Source organism: Simochromis diagramma, unplaced genomic scaffold, assembly GCF_900408965.1.
Source record: "Simochromis diagramma unplaced genomic scaffold, fSimDia1.1 OVJJ01000361.1, whole genome shotgun sequence".
NCBI lineage: Eukaryota > Metazoa > Chordata > Actinopteri > Cichliformes > Cichlidae > Simochromis > Simochromis diagramma.
In genome coordinates this window covers 3,951,992-3,976,385 of record NW_024386860.1, presented here as the reverse complement: position 1 = coordinate 3,976,385, position 24,394 = coordinate 3,951,992, and the positions used below count along the sequence as shown (strand labels likewise).

Below are 24,394 nucleotides of genomic sequence, written 5' to 3'. Positions count from 1 at the left end.
ATAAAGTCTGCAGGGTATATTGAGAAGGGAGGCGTGGATGATGAGTTTTAGCACAGGTCAGGGCATCCCCATGTCTCTAAACCTGACCGACTCCAACAAACAGCTTCTCCGTCTTTAGAGGAGCAGTCATTTCGCTGCATTTCTCACCCACTCTCTCAGTCTCTCTCTTCCTCACCCTTTCTCCTCCTTTCCCTGCTCTGCTGCTGCTGGTGTTGAGCTCTCTCCACTTGTTTTCTACAGCCTCTCTTTCTCTTCACATCCCCATTTTTCCTCACTTTACATGTTTAATCTTCCTTCATCTTCACCTTCTCCCTCTCTTTCTCCTTTTACCACTCTTTCTCTGCCGATACAGAGGAATGCAGAATGAAGCAAACTGTGGCTCTGTGGCTGTTGATACTTGCGACTCTGCTCCGGGGTGAGTGACTTTCACTGCGCTTTGAGCGAGACTGTGCTCGAACAAGTGTGTGTTTCCTGTTCTGCATGTGCTGTTGCATGTAAAGGTAGCGGATCATAGTAACTGGGGACAAAGCAGCTGATTTAGACAAAGAGAGTGGCCACTTGTGCACAGCCGTACAGAAAAATGGATTTATTTTTATGATGAGCCTGCAACCTCACGATGTAATCATCTCCACTGCAGATCCCATAGGTTTGGCTGAGGTTTAGATTTTTTAGATGCTGAGATAGATAGATAGATAGATAGATAGATAGATAGATAGATAGATAGATAGATTGTATGCTTTAGTTAGTGTAAATTTGAGTGCATTAATCTCACACCAATTACTATAGCACGTTTCATGTGCTTTTCCATTTTAAGCATATAGTAACTGTTTATAAGTTACTCAGTGTGTCTCCTGTATCCACCAGTGATCCAAATCAGGAGTGATTTGAAGCCCTCTCGGAGTTATAGGGTGAACAGACAAAGTTGCTGTGTGTGTCTGTCCAGGGTGTCTCAGTGTTTAATGGCCTCAGTATTTTCCGCATGGAATAAAGCTGACATTTTTACAGCAGTAGAAAACTCTGACAGTATGCTGGCGATCAATCAGTGATGTAAGTGATTAGAAAGAGTAGGCTTCTTTCTCTGTGCTCTCCCACCCGTTTCTCTTTGTTGCCTATGTTATCGTCTTACATCCTCTCTCGTATAGCTTTGCGCTCCATTTCGCCTCAATTTGAGCTTGTCATCTGCTCCTCTGTTAGTGTGCCTCTTCTTCGCTTCTAGCCACCTATATAATTTCTACAGCACTCTACTCTAAACTCTATCATTGTAATCGCACCGTTTTTCTAAAATGCTTGCTCCCTGCCTTCTTTGACACAGCTTTCTTTTTGTGTCTGACTTTTACCTTGTGCTCTTATGTCTTTATTTATCTCTCTTTAAATTTTCTCTCCGTCCTTCTCCCCTCCCTTACACTCCCTTCCCCTCCCATGTTCAGTATCAATGCAGGGTCCTTACCAACGCTTTCTGCTCAAAGAGCTGCTGCGGGACTACAACCCCATGGAGAGACCGGTGGCCAACGACTCCCACAGTCTCACTGTTCAGTTCTCTTTTACACTAATGCAGGTCATGGATGTGGTACGTTTGGCATGAAACATGCATGCATTACAATCAGACAAGAAATAAAGTCACATTTTCCTCATTTTCCATAATGCATTTTTTTCCCTTTTATAATCAAAAGCTTCATTGCTTTTGAGATCGGGGCACGAATCCTCAGTCTTTCATTTATGTAAATTTAATTTCAGACACTTATTCTGTTTCCCCTGACAGCATGTTCTTGATTAACTTCAGTGCAGGGACAGTCACAAAAAGAGGAAAGTTACTAATGACTTGCATAATATAAAAATCTCTACTTTGGTAGATATCCACATGATTTTCTATCCCGTATGAAAGATTTTAAAAGGACATTTTTACCCGTAAAGAGGATTGTGGACATTTTATATCACATACATTAGAAAAGCATAAGAAAGCACGGACGTGGGACACAATTACAAAAGCCAGTAATCATTTAAATATAAAGTCAGTGTACATTGTTTTAAGACCATTTTGAAACATGTGAGCTCATTCTTTCAAACACGAAATCATTTATTCTCTCATTTTCTTTCTGCCATGTAAGGATGAAAAGAACCAGCTGCTCACCACAAATGCCTGGCTGCAGATGGTGAGTATAATGGATAACATTAATGTAATATTGATCTGTGTCTACCCAAAGCCATTGCAGATGCACAGTATCAACCTAGATGCAAGTTGGGTTTTAGTTTATATGCTGCTCAGCAGGGAACAGCTTCTTCCTTCAACCCCAAACATGACCTTATTATGAGTATCTTGAGAATTGGCTGAATCTGGGCCAAACGACTAAGCTGTTTGTCTCATGTCAGCGTTATTTTTTATAACCCATATCAAAGTTTTGCCTCAGACAACTTCACCATCTTCTGCTGAGATAAGGAATTCCCTCTTCACCAGGGAGAAACTTTTCAGAACTGTAACTGTAAAAGAGGAGAGACATACCGTAAAGTAGGGGTGCTAAACATAAGGCCAGTGGGCCAGAATTGGCCAGGCATGATTCCAATCCGACCCACAGGGTGGATTTAGAAAATGTTAAAGAAGGTGTGAGTTCAGGATTTTTAAGAAAGGCAATTTATACTACACCAAAATAATAAAGTACCGCATAAAGTTCCTCTTCTTTTTAAAATATCTACTATAAAACAAAATTTCATTTTTTAAACTGGGTCCACTGTGAAATAAATAAATAAATGAGCTATGGGAACATTTTCATTACACATTTTCTCACAAGCCCCCAAAATCTTGCTGGCAGCTTCCTTTCATTTACTACAGCAGCATTTTTATCATGCAGAAAAACTGAGAGGTACTGTGGAAATCACACTTCTTTTTCCTATATCAAGATATCTCAAGGACTCGTTGCACTGACAGAAAAGGGAGTTTCACTCACCCGGCCCACTTAAGATCAATTTGGGCTGTATGTGGCCTATGACCTAAAACGAGTTTGACATTACTGCTGTGAAGGATAAGCTGCTTGTATATCTATTACGATATAGAAATCATAATGGGTGTGTCTTCCTTCAGTTTTTTTTATGTATTTGTGAAGAGTATTTTTTAAATATCATTTTCCATTCATGCAGTTGTAATTGTGTCTCCCAGCAGTGGTACGACCACTACCTTCAGTGGAACCAGTCAGAATATCCTGGAGTTAAGAACCTTCGTTTTACCCCCGACCAGGTCTGGACGCCTGACATATTGCTGTATAACAGGTATGTGACGTACAAATACGGGTGTGTGCAACCAGTGCTGCTGGTAATTGCTGACTGGTCACTGTGCTATTGTCCTTCAGCGCTCATGATAAGTTTGATGCGACTTTTAAGACCTATGTGCTGGTCAACTCCAGTGGTTTCTGTGAGTATTTGCCTCCAGGTACGTTTTAGCAGAGGTTTATATTTTCCTTCAAACCATTTAGACCTTTAATCATTCTGCATAATTGCACTATTATTAATGCTGCAGCGTTTCATTAAATAACTTCATCTTCCTTTAATTCCACATGGCTGCACCACTGAGCAACATTCATTTTATTATCCAGTATTTACTTGCTTTTTCTTGTTATTTATGCATTTCAAGGAATTTTTATCAGCACATGTAATGTCGATGTGAGATGGTTTCCATTTGACATCCAGCGCTGTGAGCTGAAGTTTGGCTCATGGACATTTGATGGTTGGCTGCTGGACATCCAGATGAAGGAGGCAGATGTATCAGGATACATGCCCAATGGCGAGTGGGACCTACTGGGTAGGATCAGCTGTCAAAAGCATGGATGACAGACTGTGTTGCTTAGTAACTGTGCTTACATTAACACCATGCAGTATTGCAATTGTAAAGACTCACTTAATGAATACATATTATATATGAGTGCATGTCTGATTTGTTGCCATAGAACCTGAAGAACATGAATGCTTTTTGCTATGATGTTTTATATTTCCACACACGTTTACATCCTTATAAAATATCCCATGCAACACGGAATCACAATTTTTATAGCATCAGTCCTTGGTTTCTACAGTCTCTTAAGGGATCTGTTTTTATAATGCTGGTCCTGTGCCAGATTTCTGATTTACAGTATTGTGCAAAAGTCTTGTATTACTCTTTATTTTTTAAATACGTTGATAGGATAATATTAATTATATGTGCAGTAATTTACTAAACCTGTGTAAAAAAAAACAACCCACCCAGAATATAGTATATATGGCAAAAACCACAGCTTGAGGTTGCTGCCTATCAGATGCTTTCTAGATGAGCTGCATTATGGATCAAATTCTGATAGTACTTTTCTGCATTCATATTTCCATCAGTTTTAACACCACCACTAGCTGAAATGCAGCCACAAACCATGACAGAGCCTCGGCTGTGTTTAAAGGATGGCTGTCGAAACTTACTGTTGTACCTCTCTCCTGACCTTGACAATGATTTGAACTTCAAATCTGAAGTCATCTTTCCATCCTGTTGAACTGATTTTCAGTCCAGTTCTTGAGTAGTTTGGCATACCTCGGCCTTTTTCTCCTTGTCTCCCTTCCTTAAGAATGGATTCTTGACAGCCTCGCTTCCACTGAGGCTTTCTGATGACAGTAGATGCATCAATGGAATGGCCAGATACATCTCAGGCACTGTGTCAGGTCTTTGCTGCATTTTTTTTTTTTTACTGTTTTTTAAGGACATGACTTTCAGATACCGTTCATCTCTGGTAGATTGTTTTTTAGACCTCCCACTTCTTTTTTTGTCCTCCACTTGTCCAGTTTCCTCAAATTTATTATGGACACATTGCCCACCTTGCCCAGATATGCCAAGTTTTCAGCTAATAGTACTTTGGGAATCACCTTGTGGGTGTAAAAACACTATTTTATGCCTGTCAAACTGTGTTATCTTTGGCATGTTTCCTAGATTGAAATAAAGAAATTTGAACAAATTCAATGTTTTTTGCAATAGGCCGCTAGTGTCTAATAAAGTAATACAATTTAAAATAGTTCTTAGCTAACTTGTCTGCTGTTAAGTGTACACACAACACTGGTTCATCCCTTGAGATACGCACATTTTTTACACTTGAATGATTCCCAGGTCTGTGTTAAGTGGCTTAACAAACAAAAAAATGTGAAAGACCTTCAGAGAGAGGAGAGAACTATTGCTCATGTCGATTTTTAAAAAAGAATTCAAGCAAGTCTGTCTTCTCGGAAGCAAAATATACAGAAATGACTCGAGACTGTTGCACAGTATTGGATATACATGCAGCTTTCCCCACACACAATCACAAATATTCAGTGGATGCACCAAAATACATTTCATTAGTTATATTGATTTTCTGATATTCTTTATTTTTTGCTTCCCTGCTTTCTCATCGCTTACGCAGTTACTATATCTCTATGCTTCCTAATTTTTCTCAGAGGTCCCAGGAGGTCGTAATGAGGTTTTCTATGAATGCTGTGTAGAGCCTTACCCCGACGTTACTTTTGTGGTGACGTTACGCAGAAGGACCCTGTTCTACGCTCTCAACCTCCTCATCCCCTGTGTGCTCCTCTCCTCCATGACCCTGCTGGTCTTCCTGCTGCCTGCCAACTCTGGGGAGAAAATCAGTCTGGGTGAGGAATAATAAGTGACCAGGGGAGCAGGGACAAGGCACAGTCTGACAATAAGCAAGGGAGATAATGAAAAACAAGAGGTGAATCTGCTTCTAAGATAAAATATGTTCTCTAGCTGCATATTATTCCTCACTCCTCTTGAGAAGGCAATGGCTTATTTCACTCCAGTGTTTTTCCAGCAGTCTTTCTCTGTTAACAATATTGGAAAACCTTCAGTCAGAGCCTTTGTACAGTGTCAGGAGGGATGTCGTGGTAGGGAGGAAAGACAAAGGCAGAAAAGATGAGAGGGAAGATGAACAACAGTAAAATCGAATAAGTTTTCCTGGGAGTGTCAGTAATCCAGATGATTATGGCGAGAAGTCAAGTACAGCATACCAAATATACAGTTCTACTAAGTTTACTCATGTATTTTCTTCTCTTAAGGGCTTTTTCTTTTTTCTTTTCTTTTTTTTGCAACCCACGACTCCCCGGTGTCTTGTGTTGGCCTCCAGGCATCACAGTTCTGCTTTCTCTGACTGTCTTCATGCTGATGGTTGCAGAGATTATGCCCGCCACTTCAGATTCTGTACCACTGATAGGTCAGGGGTTTTTTTTCGACTGCATGTGAATTTGCATGTCAGTGTTGGAGATTTTGCAGGATGATAATCCCGTTTATAGCCAACAGATTAGTAGCAAAGTCTCACATGTGTTTCAGGTCAGTATTTCGCCAGCACCATGGTGATAGTTGGGATGTCAGTGGTAGCCACAGTCATCGTCCTCCAGTTCCATCACCATAACCCCGACAGTGGACACATGCCACGCTGGGTAAGTTGTGACAGTGAGTGAGATATTATACACAATGCAATACATATTTATCTGAAGTGTGTTTATGTGTGTGACTCCCTGTTCTTTCATTCGATTTGTATCTGTGTCCGTATCTTTCAGGTGAATTTAGTTCTGCTGCAGTGGGTTCCCTGGTTTCTGCGAATGAAGCGTCCAGGTGAGGGAGTGGAGCCTACTCTTTCCAACAGTCAGGCAGACTCCCAAAGCAAGACCCTGTCCTCTCCAACCACCACCACCACCACCATCCCCACACCAGCGCCCTCCGTCCTCCCACAGGGCCTGAACTCCTTGCAGGCCAGCCTGGCACAGCTCAACCTCCCTTTGCCACACTCACTGCCTCACCGTCCAAACTCTCAGGCTATCATCCTCCCTAATCCCATTCACAGAGATCCCAACCCACAACCCCAGCCTAATGGGCATCTGCCTTACATGGGATTCCAGACCTTCCACACCACAGCAGAGCTGGAACCGATCCAGAGAAACAGAACCACCAGTCATGGTAGGGGTAACAGTGAACTAGGAGAAGGAGAGGGAGCAGGAGCAGGAGGGGGACCAGTCAGCGATATACCACTTCATCACCAACACCAATCTTCTAAGTTCGTGAGCCCCGCACAGGAACTTCCAGTGTGCCTGGACCCTGACCAATTAACCACAGCTTCTGGAGTCTGCGGCTTAGAGGCTGGGACTGGGAGATCAGCTGTGTTGCATGCCCACAGTGGGATGATTCGATCTGTGGCAGTGGACAACCAGCTGCAGGCTCTTCTGGCAGAGGTGCAGTTCTTAGTTGAACGTGTTCGTGAGCAGGACCGTCAGCTGAGCTTGGCAGAGCAGTGGCAGTTTGCCGCGGCGGTCATCGACCGGTTGTGCCTGGTTGGATTCAGTGTTTTCAACATTATCTGTACCATCGCTATCCTTATGGCTGCACCCAACTTTGGAATAGCACTCTCGAAAGACTTCCTCTAAGAGGCAAAAAAAGATATTTGATAGACCAAGGAGGTGTTAAGAGATGACACAGATACGGACGTGCTGGAAGCACAATTGCTCTCTAAGACAGTCGGAAGTAAACAGCGAGTATTTCATGGACCGTGACGCGTCAGTTTCGTCCTTTATCCTGTATACTGTAGACCTCATCATGCCTCCAACACTGTTACAGTGCTTTGTTTCATTATTTAATGATGGTTTGTGGACTAACTAACATATATTTAGTCTAGAAATAAATGCTTTTTGTGAAATAGACGCCTTAAAGATAGTTATCCCACAACCTGACTTTATTAAATTTGTAAAATAGGATTACAGCTGCCCAGTCAAGAGAAACTAGACATGGAGGTTTTAAAGCAGAACTTATGTAAGAGTTTAAAAGTTCAGGGTTACATCAAGCCTAGCTTTGTGTACTGAGTATCAGTGAAAACTGTTATTTCTTAAATCTGCAGTGCCCATATTTTGTTAACAGTATCAAGGTGGTGTATGGGTTTCAATTGAATTCATTTTCTTTCAAGGTTTTCTTTTAGAAGGATGTCTATGCCTGCAAAAAATGTGATGAATCAGAGGCACTACGGATGAACTTCTGCATCTTCTTTAGCAACTGTGTTTGCTTGAGATGGTAGTGAAGTGCTAAAAAACACCTCTCGCATACCATCAAGGGAATATTTTCTATCTATTGCATTTTAGTTTCTGTAAACTTACACACTGCATCGACGTGATGTTTCAAACATGCCCTCTGTTTATCGTTAAGGAGGATGCTTTTTGATTATCTATGAGAGCTTACTGCACTGAAAAGAAATGTTTCAAAACTCCTTATTTTGTTCATGATTTGTAATATTATAGTTTATCTGCTCTGGTGTCAGTAAAATTCAGACTGCAAAGGAAGAATCGATGATTAGTCATGTAAATTTCCCAAGGCTTTTATTTAATTACATGCATTACTCTCGCTCATCTATTGCCACGCTCGCGCTGTTGTGTATGCAGAAAAATGCAGTCCCTGTGATTGTGATTTTTAATGTAATGTATGATGTTGGACACTTTATTACCAGGGCTGTGACAGACTGAGCTGTAAATAATGGCAGTAGAAATAAACAATCTTGTCTTTTGTATTCTCTACAGATGCATCAAATTTTCAGTCTTTTCGCTCGTTCGTCTCCTCCCTCGTTCGTCTCCTCCCAGTCCAAGTTTTCAAAGCGACGTAGGAACAGAGGACAGGGGGAGTGAAGGAGAAGGGGAACAGCCAAAGAGGAAAGGGAAGATAGAGGTAATGAAGCACAGCAATAGAGAGGGCAAAAGGAAAAAAGAGAGGGCGTCGCAGGAAGGGAGGGCTTTGCAGAGAGACACCGACAGAAAGGATGCAGAATGAAAGAGACGACGAATAGAACAAGGTGGTCTCATGACTTGGTTGAGAGAAACAGAGGAGGGAGCAAAAAAAATGTGCTGAGAAAGCGGCAAGAGAGCAATAAAGTTTTTTAACTGATTGCTCGTTAATGAGACAGGGGAAGGAAGAACGTGAAGAACAAACGTTCCCTCCTCCTCCTCCCTCTCCTCTATACTGCTGCTGAACTGTACTGTGTCTAGCATTTATGGGTGACTTGATGTTTATTCAGAACTGGAAGAGGATGTCCTCACTGGGATTTATGTGATGATCTTGGCAAAAATTCTCGTTTAAAATGATTGACTGGGAAATAATGCAAGCACATTATGAGGATTGAATTTGGCAAATTGGTGTCTTGGCACAGCCGGACTCGCACCTTTACCCCGAGGCTATTAATTTGACTTGTCCTCTATGTGCTGTAGGCTAGTTCACTATTGGAGAAATCTCTGTGTATTTCAACGGCCTACTGAACTCCTTTTGTCTGTAAAACTGGGCTGCTGAGAGATGCACTACAGCGCAGGTAATAAATCTGAGATACTCTCCTCCTTCACTGGCTCTTTCCTCCACCTGCTTTGTGTCGACAGCTCATGCAGATCTGTTTATTGGGAGGAGATGCACACTGAGTCATCCAAACAGACGAGCACAATGCAGCGGGATGCAGAAGACGCGTCGTGTCTATCAAGGGGCCACTGCAATCTGTGGCTGCAGCTGTCGCACGTACCTGCGCGCACACACACACACACATCCACGGATACCAAGAGCAGCGCAAACACAAACCCACGCACACATCGAGTGATAAAGTAAGGGCTCTGCTGCAGACCTAATGCAGTAACCACTCATGGTCCTGAAGCTGTCTCTTTCTGTTGCTTCAGATCGCTTCCACACAAACTGTTCACTTACGGCTGCTTGTGCAGTGCTCTCGCTTTGCAATTTTTTTGCTTATGTGGGAAAAATAAGGCAGGGAGACAATCTAAAAGGATGGTGTAATCACTGAAATACCATTTTGTCTTGTATTTTAATAAAGTTTAATTGATCAAAATGTGAAAAAGCTGCTGAACTCAAATAAGCTGAAACTTGTTTTTATAGTTCTCTCACTTGCCAATCAGCTTTTGCCACAGTCAGCATGACAAGCAGGAGCTGTCAGGTTGCCAGTCCATAATAGGTTTTCCACAGAAGCTCACTCCTTACTTAGATGTAAACTGAAGAAACCCACTAGTGCAGCGAGAATATGCAATATGCACACACACACACACACACACACACACACACACACACACACACACACACACACACACACACACACACACACACTTAGACAACCGAGACAGTAAGGGTGATCACTTAGCCACTGTAACAACACTCATCTATTAATATCTTAACTCTAAAGTGTTGAATTTTATATATCAAAATTTATCTATAATTCAGAATGTACATTTAGTGGCCACTTCATTACGTACAGCTTCCCTTTACTGGGTTGGACCTCTTTTACCTTCAGAGCTGCATTAATTCTTAGCGGCATAGAATTAACAAGGTGCTGGAAACACTCCTCAGAGACTTTGGTCCATATCGATGTGACAGCATCACACAGTTGCTGCAGATTTGTCAGCTGCACATGCATGATGTGAATCACCTGTTCCAACATATCAGAAGGTGCTCTATTAGATGGTGATGGTAACTGTGGAGACAGTGAACTCAATGTCATGTTCAACAAACACGAGATGATCTGAGCTTTGTGACATTGTGTGTGAACCGGCTGGAAGCAGCCATGAGAAGATGGTCATAAAATATCATTACACATCATTACACCACAGGCAGCACCCAGAACTGTGGATACAAAGTAGGGTGGATTCACGATTTCATGGTATTTACACCAAATTCTGACCGTAAAATCCAAATGAGTGCTGCTGTAGCTCATCTACTTCATGTGCTGCCCTCAGAGATGCTCTTCTGAACACCTTGGTTGCAGCAAGACGTTATTTTAGTTACTGTTGCCTTCCTATCAGCTCAAAGCAGTCTGGCTCTTTTCCTCTGACCTCTGGTATCAACGAGGCATTTTCACTGGATATTTTCTCTTTTTCAGACCATTCCCTGTAAACCCTAGAGTTGGTTGTGTGTGAAAATTTCACTAGATCTGCAGATTCTGAAATACTACCAGCCGTATCATCCTCCAATTTTAAGACTTCATTTAGTTCACTGAAATTTGGACTTAAAAAACTGAACTTAAATTATCACTGAAACTAAGCAATTTAGCTAAATACCTAAGTGACTCTTTCCATTATATGCCACCAGTCATCAGAGCCATCATATTATGTGGGTGGGATGTATCAGGGTTGTGAGATACAAGCGCTTACCCATTAAAAGTAAGTTTTTCAGGCCTACTGGTGAATATTTTACAAAAGGTGATCAAACCTTCAGAAACAGCTCACCTTTTTATTTTAGGCCAGCCTGTAATCTTTCATGCTGGAGGCCGTTAAAAAGCTCTCTATAACAGAGAACAACACTTGGCACTGCTCCAGCTGTGCAAAAAGCATTTTCAAGCAATCAAAAGAAGCTTCACAACACGGTTGTGGTGTTGCAAGCAGGGAGATGCAATTCCTTGGAGGGAAGATGAAGAGAGAAGCGCTTGGGTCTTTTTATGTTTTTATATCAAAATGACAACTAATTTCACATGAAATAAATGCACAGAAGCTGAAAATGAGTTTACACTCCCATCAGCAGTGGATCTACTATTAGAATAGAGCTTAATTCTTTTGTGAAGTGTCTTCCTCAGAAACTAATCAGCACTCAGGTCTGAATACTTCCATGAGGTCTCTCAGGACAGATTTTCAGACCAAAGATTTTTAGCTTTTCAAAATTCACCCATTCCAAGATAATTTTCAGTCACCACCTCACCAGCAGCAATCAATACCTATTAATTACTGGGTGCAGACACTTGATGCAGGTCGATATGTAACGGCTATCTCGCTGCCTATTGGGTAATTGTCTCCCAGATCTCATTATAAGATGCTGGAGTTGGGGAAAGAAGAGGAAGCCGGTGAGGAGAGAAGAGGAAAAGAGGAAGAGTGGAATAAAGACACAGGTACAGGTGTAAAATCAACTTTATAGGATAAATCTGGCTCTGCCCACTGTGGGGACTGTCTGTTACTTTGTGATTTCCGCACTCCTTGACTCAGCTCCAAACACACAACGTTAGTTGCAAATAAACAAGAAGCAACTTTGCATCAATAAATCGGTTTATTTAAAAGAATATGTTACAATTTATTACAGTAAGCGATGTAACCAAACACTTGCTTAAATTTTACATTTCGACATGTCAAAGGCTCTGCAGGTTGTCATTCTCCATCCCCTTCTTAGTGTGACGCTCATCAGCTGAATTTAAAATCGAATCTAACTGTACGTGACATCTAACTTCAGTCAGCATGAGAAAGTGTGTGCACGTGTGTGTAGGGGGAATGGGGTGGATGGGTGAGCCCACGGGCTTGAAGGTGGGGTGATCAGGCGATGCCAGACAATCGACTGTTTCAGACGTGGTTCAGTAAGCAGACACGAATCCTGGGGAAATGTGTTCAGCCTTTAGGACTGCACATTCAATCTCTCAATTCAAGGCTCAACACATTCAATTAAACCTCCTTTCTACCCTCACAAAGGTGTGCTGAAGCTCATTAATCACCCCAAAATGCTTCCATGAACAGCGCTATCACGATAACGAGGACTCTTAGGTAGACTCACTGATGTAAATTTAAAGCTCCCTACTGTCTTGTAGATATCTTTAATATTAATGCTATTAAGCCAGTGGCATCATATTCTGTTTCTACAACCTATAACGTGATTGTTTTATAAAATTGCTGTTGACTCAGAAGAAGCTTTAATTTAAACCTAAGAACAAATCTCAGCTTTCAATATATTGATTTTTAAAAATACCTCTATTAAGATAATAATAACTGAACATGCCACTCTTCTCTCACCTTGTAAAAGCAACTGGTGTAGAAACAACCATGTAATATTTGTCCGACTCACTGGTAACTTTCAAAATGAAAAAAGTGCAACACATTACGATTTCATTAATAAGGATGCGAGATCACAAAATTGCACTAAGCAATAATAAATGTTTAATTTCAGCCATCGCAGCGCCAGGTTTTAATGACGCAATGAATTGTAATTTTTGTTTATTTGTCAGGCTCTGTATTGCACCATCAAATAATTAGGTTCTAGCTCACTGCATAATTGTTTTGATTACATTGGAACTTGAACTGGGCTCATTTAGAGATGGCATTAAAGTGTTGAGCTTTACCTTTTTGAATCATCGGCTGGTAGGATGTCTTTACGGGCTGCGCATTGTAATCCTTATTTTGTCAAATGGTCGAAGGATAAAGCCATCGCTTTTTTGTTCGGAGACGGTCATCCTGTTTAACCCGAATCTGCAGAGAATAAGTGATTCAACAGCAAAGCACCAGCTACACAGATAAATAGTGCTGCATAGAAAGGCCATTTGAATTACGGGCCCATTATAAATCCGGTGGGAGCTCTCAGAAAAAAAAAGTAATAACTGCATGCTCAAGAGCCGGCAGGAGGACAAGGACCCCTGCTGCCTCTTCTGGGTAAAGCACGATGTTACGTGTCTGAGCGGAGCTCTGCTCCACGATGGCCGTAAACATTTTGCATGGTGTGTTCATTAAAAAGATTACCTAAGAGTTGAATGCACAATTCTGCACACTCACACAGTATATAACTCCACCGTAGTCAGTGATAAACGTAGACCTGTACTTATTCCATTATAATTCCATCTATTGACCTTTTACATTATACTATGCACATTTGGAGGTCAATAATACTGCTGGATAAAGTGCAACATATGTCTAAGCATTGATATGCACCCAAATATGAAAAAAACAAACAAACAGCCTATAAAGAAAATCTGCGTTCTTCATCCTTTCTCTCATTTGTCACATTATTAATGCAAATGCAGTTCGCAACACATGGAAATTAATGTATGTGACGTGGTTCAGCTGTAACTTACTTTATCAGGGCTCGACTCTGGTTTGCCCCTTCTCTCTTAGCTGATGGGGTTTTCTGCATATATTAATAACACGCATGGAGACGCAGGACACTGAGGCTCTAATCCATAAACTGAGAAGCTAAATGTCTTCCTGTGGTCACCCCTCCGAATCAGTGATTAATGTGATCTTGTGGTCCCCTTTCTGAGGGCAGCTAACAACTTTTACTTTCCTTTCTTTGTCCACCAATCTTTTCAGCTCTCTTTTTCAAGTAGGACTTCTTAAAAGAAGGTTCAAAACCCCGATCGTTTGCACGTCACATTCCACTTCAAGTCCCTGCCAATAAGAGGAAGGCTCGCATGAATCCGTCACTTTGATTCTGTAGGCAGCTCGTTTCTTTTCAACGGAGCTCTGCTTAATGCATGGTCGTGATGTGCTGGATTCGAGAGTTCTGGTACACAAGTCTTTAGTTTATGCGTCTGTTCATTCAACGTGTTCATCAGCAGATGCTTGTTGGTTTGCATGTAAGGAGGAGCTTCTCATGTTGAAGTTGAAGGAGTTTAAATGGCGTCCGAGCAGTTAACAGCTGATTTCTGGTGGGTATGAGGGGGAAGGTCGGGGCCAAAACTGAGCTGAGGTGGTGATGGCGATGTAGTTACGAGGTAACGATCTCCCTTCCTAGGTGCCCCCATCCCTTCTGTGCCTCAGCAGCTGGAAAATATTCTGTTACAGAAACAGAAACCAGGGGTAAAAACCACAAGCTTAGACACAGAAGGAAAAGAAACTGTATAAAACACCAAAACAAAAAAGTAAAAGGATTATCACTGGTATCAAACTGGACAGAGGCAGGCAAAGCCTTACCTTGCCACACATACCATCTTTACTGCAGTTCTTATTGTCCTTGTCTGTAGCCTCCTCTTCCACCTGAAGGCACAGATGCATTATTGCCGTAAGTACAGGACAGAAGTAAATGGCTTGTATTAGAGCAGATTATTCTGTAAAGAAGCAGAAGGGCATTACCTCCTTCCTCCATTTCAGCTCACAGAAGACTCTCTCAAAGCACTCATGCATGTAGTTAAACTAAACAATGACAAAGAGAAGCACAGATTTAGACTGGCGTTTATACGGTTCTCTCTAAAACAGTGGTGTCAAACATAAGGCCCAAGGGTCAGAATGGGCCCAGCGAAGACTAGAATCTGACTCACTGAACAGCTTTAGAAAATTTGAAGGAGTGCATAGATTTGAAGTTTTTAACTGTATTTAATACGTTTTACAGTTTTTCCTATTGATACAAACTGCCCACCCCCATTAGCTTTCATGTTGATGTAAAGTAATTAACAGATAAATAATTAAATGACATAAACGGTCCTGTTTTTCAAATATTAATTAGTCAGCAGTAAACTAACAAAACCATTATATTTTATAATTACAGGACAGTCTGTGCAGTGAACCATTATACCCTTTTCTCTAATTTTACACATCTATCCTGTATTTTTACTGGCTCGGCCCACTTGAGATCAAAGTGATTGCATGTCACCCACCATATAAAATGAGCCTAACATCGCTGCTCTAAAAGAGTAGTAGAAATGAGAGTCTCTTTCTTTTCTTTACAAGGAGTTTGATAAGAACTTTGATACCACCTTCTTGTACTTGCCTGTAAATATAGTTTAACTTACATCCACCAACTGGTTAACGTATCTCAGCATAAACACACTTTATAAAGCAACAGTAACTGGTTCCCAAAGGCTTTAAGTGCTGGTGAAAGAAGATGTGTTGTAACACAGTAGTAAACAAGCACCTGTACTAACTTTTTTTTAAAGGAATTCAATTTAAAATGATGATTTTTCAAGATTAGATACAACTTCTCGGTGCCATCACCGGGTATGTTTTTGTACTATTTCCAATTAAATATGGGCTTCTGTCTTTTCAAACATTTGTTTTTGGTTAATTAGCAGGTGTATCTGGCTGATTTTATCCATACAAACAGGGAAGTTTGCTATGATGTAATGTGTAAGTGAACTAGGCTCACTACTACCACTACTTTAAAAAAAAATAAAAATTACTGGCTGCTTGTGTCATCCTCTTATTTACTGTAAAGGCATACAAGTGGTGTCAAGTCTACTCAATAAAATATCTGCAGAGACCATATTTACCATGATCTGTTCCTTCTTAATATAGCAGTAACTCTCCTCATCCTGAACTTTTTCTTTTAGAGTTCTTTACAATTATTTCATTTGTAGCAGTATTAACAAATAAACATAATATGTATGCAGTGATCTGTGTGTGATCCATACATAAGGAGTAAATATCTTGACCCAGCGTGGCTTCTTCTCTCCTCGTGCATATTCAAAGCAGAAGGCCATGCCCTCTTCATCCGTGTCCCACCTCTGCATCTCCCCCCAGTCAAATGCAATCACCTGATTCTGGAACAACACGAAGGCTTCAGTACACTCACCCTGTTACACAAGAGGTATAGAAAAGGCACACACACACACACACAGCAAAGAGTAGGCCTTGCCTCAAGCGTCCCCTCCTCTGTGCAGGCGTGCAGCTTGAAGTGGTGAATACTGATGGCCGTGATCACGTGGCCTTTACGTCGAGAGTCGCAGGAACAGTGGGGGAATATGATCTCGTTGTAGCCTTCGCAAGTTCGCAATAAACTCAGGTACTGTGAAAAAAAAGAGGGAGAAGAGGCAATGTGAGCTAAATATTTTTCATAAACTGAAAAACAAGAGGATGCTCTGCAGCTGAATGAAGTTTAGATGCAGGGTGCATTTTTTAACTGTGAAAAAACACTTAAGGCTTTAAAGCAGAGTGCAGTTATTCTCTGTAGCCTGACTGATTTAGAAACAGGATGTGATTATTTACCTGCTGGAGCAGCTTTAATCTCTTCAAATTGGCGGTAATTTACTGATGCTCACTCACTTATTCACTTTCAGTGAGCACATTTTGCTGGCAAGAATGTGTGTCTGTGACATACTCGTTCTTAGACTACCGGTACTTCCTTTTTACACTGTGGTATATCACTCAGTGAAATAAGAATGAAGCAGTGTGACAAAGTGGACGACACACTCAGATATAATGAGAATACAGTGTCTCTGTATGTACATGTTACTCTCAAACAGTAGCGTGCTGTATATAAAAGGCTCACCATGGACATCTTCTTCTGCTCGGCCAGCTTTTGTAGCTGATAAGACTTCTGCTCAACTTTAATGAAGCCTTTCTTCACATCATCCACAGCCTGCAAAGAGGTCAGACAGGAGACACAATTAAATACAAAATCCACTAAGCATACCAAACAGAGCAGACAAATACACAGTGTGTACGCACCTGGTGAAAGAAATAGTTGACAGCGAGCTGGTTGTCATTAAGCAAAATCTCCTCTTCTGTGGTGAAGAGCCACTTGCGCAGGGTGAGACAGGTTCCTGGGATCGCTGAGGTATAGTTCTGTACATACAGTTTGTGGGGGAACTCATTGGGGGCAAGCTTACGTACTAAAGAAGAAAGAAGACATGAAAGAAATTTGTAGAACATTTAACAGCACAAATCCTACCTCCTAAGACTTAACTGTACTTCTTCCACAAAGATGGATACCATCTATGAACCAAAAATCAATAGGGTTTCATTTAAGTTGATATAATTTCATTTTATTGGATATGTCAATAAAGTCACATAACCTGTGCTGTATTTTTTGTGAGGCTAGCTGCACAGGAAGGTCAGTTTCTTTGTCAGTGTGTCAGTCAGTTCAACAGACATTTGTACAACAGTAAATCAAGTGTCTTTTGTTCAGCAACTACCAGAATGATGGCCATGAAATTTAATACAAGCACTACGGGGGAAAAAAAGACTGGCGATCCATTAGAAATGTTCTTAATAAAATAACGATAATTTTCATGAAAAACAAACAAACAAAATTCTTCATAATAGATTTTATTAATGAAGTTTCAAGAGCTGCTAATGTGGTTGTAGGCTTGTTACTTTCTGCTTTGTGATACAATGTTGTGACAGTAACCAAGCCATACAAAACAATGCAACACGAATAAGGAAAAAAGAAAGGCAAAGCAAGGTCAAAAACCAAAGACAGCGATGTTACTGTGAAACCAAAGCTAAGGATCGTTTCAAGAAACAGATCACGCTTCTGAGCCTTCTGAGACAGAATAAATCAGGCCACAGTTATCTACATCTACAGCATAAGGAGTGTAACTTTACATTACACTACAACATTCTAAAGTAAACACTGAAGTAAATGTAACTGATGTTAGAACTGCAAGACAAATGCTTCTTTTTACTTGTGAAAGATTCCTTCGTGCTGCTAAACAATTTCCTTCCTAGAGTTTGGGAAAAAAAGTGTTGTGTGGGTGTGGAAGGGGCGGGGAAGAACAGCACAAGTGCATACACTTGTAATTATCAGCTCTTCAGCTGATTAAAAATAAAACGGGGATGGCTTTCTTCACATCACTGGGGATAGAATTTGCTGATTTATTCCTTGCAAGAAAGAAACAAATTGAAACTTTAGTGGATACACACAAAACTTTCATTCTCATCAAATATGACTGGTTATTGCTAATGTTGTGGTGCATTTGTCCTTGCTGTAATAGACACAGGTCATAGAGAACTTTGTGCATTAAACAGAAATGCTATTACTGTAGTTTTCTTTCATTTTTTAAATTTGGCACAAACAACATACTAACCTTTGTCAAACGAATGTGACATCATTATAAATGCCCTTACAAACCATATTATGAGCATGATTATTCATGTATAAGGTATTTGCTTCTAGATGGTTATAAAAAAGGTGGCTGCATACAGATATTTTCTTTTCTGTCACTTGTTAGTGATCACAGATAGCAACTACAGCAACATTTGTGCTATGCTTTAGCAAAAATGCAACCTGTGCTTGAGTTACCTGCCCTTACTCACCAAAGGTGTGGTTGATGACCTCAAACAGAGCAAAGTAGCTGGCTGTTACACTGTCCATCTCTAGCTTCATAACAACAGCCTGAACGCGAGAGATTGTGACAGAATGAGAGTGAGAGACTGAAATAATGTTGTGGCTATAGTGGGGACAGGACTGTGTTTGTGTGGGTTTACCTGATAGACCTGGTCTGTAGTTGAATTTTTGCGAACTCTGACAGTGAGTGTGGTTTTATCTGGCATCGCTATTCTCAACTCCACATCCGACACACCGTTATAATTCTAGGTCACAGCAAAGACAGCCAGAAAGACAGACACAGCGTAGTGAGTCACAGGCAGGGAACGGGCAAAAAGACACGTTTATTTTTATTTTTTTTACCTCATCTGATTCAGACAGGAACTCTTGCATGATGTCACTTTCTCCAATGACTCGGACAGAGCACACTGCAGATGAAACACACATTATATTAGATACAGGTTTTTTTGTGTGTGTGTGTAAGTGAAATAAAAGTCATTATACAATGACATCTGCGACTTCACCACCTGGCCATAAAACTGCTTAGCAGTCAATTGTCACATTAACTCTGAGCCTCTGAAAATGGTGTCCTGTTTATAAAAATGTGTCTAATCCTTAAAGAGGTCATGCAAATGTTTTGGAAAACTGAATAATCACGTGTTGTTTGTTTGATTTACAATCAACCGTGGTGGCGTTCAGAAGCAAAACTACAAAGCTGTATCTTTGTTCCAAACAATATGGAAGGCAACTGTAAGTGAGTGAACTGTTTGTGTGCTAGCCCTATGAAGAAAGCCTGATTCTCCTCCTCTCTTCCTCACCTTTCTCTAGATATTCCTCCAGGCCTCTGCGTCGTGCGTCCAGCTGTTGCTCTGAAAGGGAAAAAGGCCATTTTCCAGGCAGCTTGGGGAAAGTAAAGTTAGCAAACTCCCTCTTCAGGTTTTGGTGTAGAATCACAAACTCCCGGTAACGCTTGGAGCACAGCTGTCTGCCTGCCATGTACACATTATACACCTGGAAGAGTGAAAGTGGAAAAATGAAAATGAAAAGGCGGTGATCATTAGTCAACAGGATGGTATTTATAATATCCAGAACATTAGGTTGCTCACAGACCTGAATATAAATATCTCATGAATGTAACAATCGCATAAGCCTTGAGTTGTGACTGGCTGCGTCCAACTACAAAAACATTTTTATCCATCCGAGTGTTTTTGCACGAGTGTACCCACCACAAACTTTTCATGGTTGAGTTCAGTGTGTTTGTAGCTGGGAACAGAGATGGGCACTGCCTGCTTGTCGGAGTAGTCGTAACAGGACTGGGCCGACCCGTCGTCTCCGGGATCCAGGCAGTCGGCCTCCTGGGGAGGAACGGACAGCACGGCCAGCACCAGCTCTCGCTCACCGGCCCGGATCAGATCAACCACCTGCTTGTGTGTTGCTCCTTCTACGTTCACCCCATTGCTGTTGAATAGAAGAGATTTATATACTAGAGTGGCAAGCATTTTCTTTTTTAATATTCTTAAGGTCAACTTTCTATTTTTCATAAGCATAAAAGAGTACAGAGGTTTTTTTTCACTGAATTAGGAAATACAATAGTGAAAATGCAATTATAAATTAATGCAATCAAATAATCTAAACAGCAGCCTTTAATTACCAGAGACTTGAATCAACACACAGACGGCATGCTGTTAACACCAATGAGAAATGACTAAGTGCTTCATGACTGCAGGGCTGTTATATTCAGACATAATTTATCAGTGCCTTGTACTTTGCTTCTTCTCTCTAAGGGTAGAAGTTTAACACATGAAATTATAAGATTCACAAATAACAAGAATTATTTGAACTGCTAAACAATATAAAAATATTGAATGAAATGGGAAACAGCAAAAAAAAAAAAAAGGGTTCAAATAAGAAATACTGGTGCGCACATTGTAGAACTTTTGCATCATCTCTTTCAGAAATGAGACCTTTGGTTATGTCATGAGCACAGCTGAAAGTGAGCGACACTGGGTGTGTGCACTTTGGCAGTTGTGTCAAACAGAGTGAATGACAGAGCTGTAGCAGCCTAACCCATAGTTAACTTTGCTCCAAAACAACCATGTCGCCTCATCTAAAAGCTCTCAGCGACACCACTGGATATTTCTCACACTTTTAAAACAAGCTCCAGCGTAGGCTGGCAGATAAAGGCGGTATTTGAACGAGGCCTGAATGAGATTCAATAAATGATTCTGTGTTTTACATTCCAGGACTTAAACAACAGCTTGGAAATATTACAGTGAATGAGGAATCAGGCCAAACTTCATTTGAACATTTTCCAAAGACTACAGAAGCCAGCAGTGCTGTAAATGATATTTGCATAACCTAAATGTAACACAGTCAGTGGTTTGGGGGCAAATTCTCACATTAAGTAGACATAGATGAGCTCTGATCATCTAATGTGAAAACACATGTTGTGATAAATACGGGATAAAGTGTGTTAATATGCTGTTAAGATACACTTCGAGCTTTGAGCAGAAAAAAAAACAAACCCAATTCTAGGGTTTAGTTGACTTAAAAAACACATCACCACAGGGGGACATCTTTTAGGCAGCGTGATAGTATGCAAAAGGTTTGAGTGTCCTAATTCACATTTTATAAACAAGCACGTTGTGAGAAGCCCACAAATGTTTCACTAACTTATATTAAAGACAACCACTGAGATGGTAACAAGCCAGGACAGGAAATGCAGGAAATGCTTCAACTGAATGAATACATATCTGTTATGTTTGCCATGCTGGCATTTAGATGGAGGGTTGAAGCCCGATGAACATAAGCTCTATTTTACCTACAGCGGAACAAAATAGCTACACACATGTACTCAACATAAAGAAGGCATTCTGAGCCAGTGCACACATAGCAAAGCTGGGAATGATGATTATGTAGGTAAAAGTAAGAAAAGACTAATATGGAGGACACAAATATAACAGTCTTGCAGGTGGAGTGGGAGAAAGCGCAAACGTGTCCTACAAGAAAAAATGCAGACTAAGCATTTTGGCAGCTCTTTCCTTCCTGCAGCTTTATGATGATATAATAAGGACCTGACACAGAGGCCTTTGCACCGCCACTATCAGCACTTTTGACTATGATAAACACTTTACAGTAGACACCCTTCCCATGTGACAGATTTCTAGTTCTGCTTTTATAATTGAAATTACTAGTATGTGTTCATTTTGTTTTTGCTGCAGCTTAAGGATTTATTAAGTGACTTTATGCACTATGCAGTGTTCTGTACTCCGTGTATAAATGTTCAACCCCTCACACATAGTTTAAAGGCCAAATTAAAATGCATTTGACACCTTGAAAAGTGTTTAAACAATATATATGACCTTTATAATAAAACAGAATGTTGAAATAATTATGCTAAATAACACAAACTGAATTTAAGTCTGAGAGGAGGAGCTGTTTATAAAAGTGCAAATAAATAAAAATACTCGAGATGCTGCAGCTAGTATGCAGCCACTCCAGTGTGAATGTGAGTGCTTAGACTCACTTTACTACTTACTTGTATTAAACTAGCAAATGTTTAACCAGCCAATCACATGTTAATTAAGCACGATGAAGAGGACCTGGTTAAAATCAAGTCACTAATGTTGCATGGCTGCTGGCGCCAGACTGGCTGTTTTGAGTTACTCAGAAACTGTAGCTCTTTTAGGATTTCAGGCAGAAGCATCTCAAAACAGACATCCAGTAACTGAAATGCTTTGTTGACAGCAGAGGTCAGAGAAAAAAGAAAGTCAACAGTAACTCTAACATCTAAGTCGCCAACCGAGGATTTTCGATGACCACGTGGTTTTACCCTTTTTTCTAATGGTTAGTTTCAGCATCATAATGTGCCACCTTACAACCTTCATATAACCTCAGGTTGCCATGGTCCCAGTTTTCTTTTTTTTGTGTGGTTTTTCAAGGTTAGGATTTGTAGTGCATATATTTGTGTTTGGGTTGCTGTTTGGCTTTTATTATTCTAATCTTCTTGACTCCTGTTTTGTTTTCTTTGTTATTCTAAACCTGAGTCTGACTTATTCTGTTCCTGTTCAGTCTTTGATTTCTGAGCTCACTTCATGTTTTTCTAAGTAGTAGTTTTACATTGTGTGATCCTGCATTTTGATTCATGTTTTCATTATTGTCCCACACTGTTAAAGTTTAGTTTTTTAATGTATTATGTACACTCTGGTCTTGAAGGATACTATGTGGCTAGTAAATTTAGTAAGTGTACTGTAGCTTTACATGACCACTATATACCATGCTAATAATACTAGCAGAGGGGTATCTTGTATATGATAACAAAATGATCAGGCACACATCCACATGCTGGCACACAGAAATAATGGGGTCAACAAACTGCCAGGTTACTGCAGGCCATCCATTGACACAGCAGTGTGCAAAAGCCAGCCAATCAGAAAGTGACTTTGAGAGGACAAAGCCAATCAGAACTGAACTCAAGGCATCCCTCCCTCTCTGCATCATGGTATTCCATGCACACAGACACACTGAAGCATGAGTACTGATGCTGATGCTGTGTGTTACTCCACACAACAACAGTTCAACACACACTTGAACACTTCAATGCCAAATCAACCAGATGCAATAATCCTCAGTGCTAAGTAACATCTAATTCAGTGATGCTGATGTTAAAGATGTGAGCTGGTTTACCATTCATGATTCGTGTAAACAAAGTGTTTCATTGATAAATGACCCACACTGCATCTGCTTAGGATGATGTGAATGTGCACAGGAGTGAGTTGGAAATATCTGGCATGCAGTGGATGAGAGGAATAGATTTCAGTGTGACGTGAATTTCTAATGATCCCCGGATCGTTTCTCTCTGACACACACAGACACTCCTTTCATTGGGATGAACGGCTCTTCTGCAGGACCGGTGTCACAGTGCATGCACACACTGGCACCTTGGTGTTCCCAGTTTGACTGAATGATGCTATAAAGTCACGTTTGCCTTGAGCTCACTGCGTGATCGTCCGGAAAGTGAAACAGGTCATTTTCACCACTTACGTTATAAGCAGCTTGGAGAGAAGCTAAAAAACAGTACTTACACCTCAAGAATCCGGTCCCCTTTCGAAATGCCGGCTCTGTCGGCGGCACCCCCCGGAAGGACCGCACTAACATGCTGCAGTGGGGCGTACAGTTCTCCGTTGATGCTCCGTAATTGCCCTCCTTCACTTACTTGCCCCCGAACGTTGAACCCATAGCCGGAGTCAGACTTCACTATCCGAACCAGCCGCGGGCCTGAAGTAACGGTGGTTGCGGTCTGGCAGCTGCCGCCGGTGCCCGGTGTAACGTTACCGCTGCCGGAGCCGTTACGAGAAGAAGGGTGAGGTGACGGAGGGACCGGGGAACAAATTTCTTGCCCCGCTACGTCCGCCATTTTTCTGCACTCACTGTATCATCCAATCAGATTCGGCTACAACATTAAATATCATACAAACATTAGCTTGTAGTAGCAGGCTAATCAGCTTGGCTAGCTAACTGAATGAGGTAAGCCGGAAAAAGCCGAAATCTTACGATGATTCGCGAGACCGTAGCAGGATGCGCGGGAGGCGTTCCATGTCGACCATCAGAGACGGTTTTTTTAGACTGACCGTTAAGTTACTTGAGTAGTGCACATAATTGTGT

At 41.0% G+C, this 24,394-nt stretch overlaps 2 protein-coding genes across 4 annotated transcripts; one reads left to right on the top strand and one right to left on the bottom strand.

Moving 5' to 3' along the window:
• On the top strand, positions 1–8,535 carry LOC120732311 (neuronal acetylcholine receptor subunit alpha-7-like). Its single transcript, XM_040029802.1, has 10 exons — positions 1–415; positions 1,428–1,567; positions 2,106–2,150; positions 3,149–3,258; positions 3,339–3,418; positions 3,620–3,787; positions 5,431–5,625; positions 6,117–6,203; positions 6,320–6,429; positions 6,550–8,535. The coding sequence occupies exons 1-10, from the start codon at positions 364–366 to the stop codon at positions 7,408–7,410; spliced, it is 1,848 nt and encodes a 615-aa protein (XP_039885736.1). The 5' UTR covers positions 1–363; the 3' UTR covers positions 7,411–8,535.
• A 3,486-nt stretch (positions 8,536–12,021) lies between these two features.
• On the bottom strand, positions 12,022–24,394 carry snx27b (sorting nexin 27b). 3 transcript variants are annotated; one of them, XM_040029800.1, is made up of 13 exons: positions 23,815–24,390; positions 19,957–20,188; positions 19,549–19,741; positions 19,094–19,158; positions 18,892–18,996; positions 18,721–18,799; positions 17,131–17,294; positions 16,952–17,041; positions 16,319–16,468; positions 16,095–16,223; positions 14,821–14,880; positions 14,662–14,724; positions 12,022–14,523 (listed from the first exon to the last, which is right to left on the bottom strand). In XM_040029800.1, exons 1-13 carry the CDS (start codon positions 24,144–24,146, stop codon positions 14,479–14,481), a joined length of 1,707 nt encoding a protein of 568 aa, XP_039885734.1. In that variant the 5' UTR covers positions 24,147–24,390; the 3' UTR covers positions 12,022–14,478. The 3 variants fall into 3 exon arrangements, with proteins under 3 accessions (XP_039885734.1, XP_039885733.1, XP_039885735.1); XM_040029799.1 differs by having other exon boundaries at positions 14,676–14,724; positions 23,815–24,389; XM_040029801.1 differs by lacking the exon at positions 18,892–18,996 and having other exon boundaries at positions 14,676–14,724; positions 19,145–19,158; positions 23,815–24,394.

Bases quoted from the DNA above. Each gene is read 5' to 3' on its own strand.
- snx27b (XM_040029799.1), bottom strand. From the start codon at position 24,146: ATGGCGGACGTAGCGGGGCAAGAAATTTGTTCCCCGGTCCCTCCGTCA. The intron at 18,997-19,093 runs GTAAAAAAAATA...GCTGTGACCTAG, and splicing joins TCCTGTCTGAATCAGATGAG to AATTATAACGGTGTGTCGGA. The intron at 17,295-18,720 runs GTGAGTAAGGGC...TTTCTTCTTTAG, and splicing joins GGTCATCAACCACACCTTTG to TACGTAAGCTTGCCCCCAAT.
- LOC120732311 (XM_040029802.1), top strand. From the start codon at position 364: ATGAAGCAAACTGTGGCTCTGTGGCTGTTGATACTTGCGACTCTGCTC. The intron at 416-1,427 runs GTGAGTGACTTT...TCCCATGTTCAG, and splicing joins ACTTGCGACTCTGCTCCGGG to TATCAATGCAGGGTCCTTAC. The intron at 6,204-6,319 runs GTCAGGGGTTTT...CATGTGTTTCAG, and splicing joins AGATTCTGTACCACTGATAG to GTCAGTATTTCGCCAGCACC.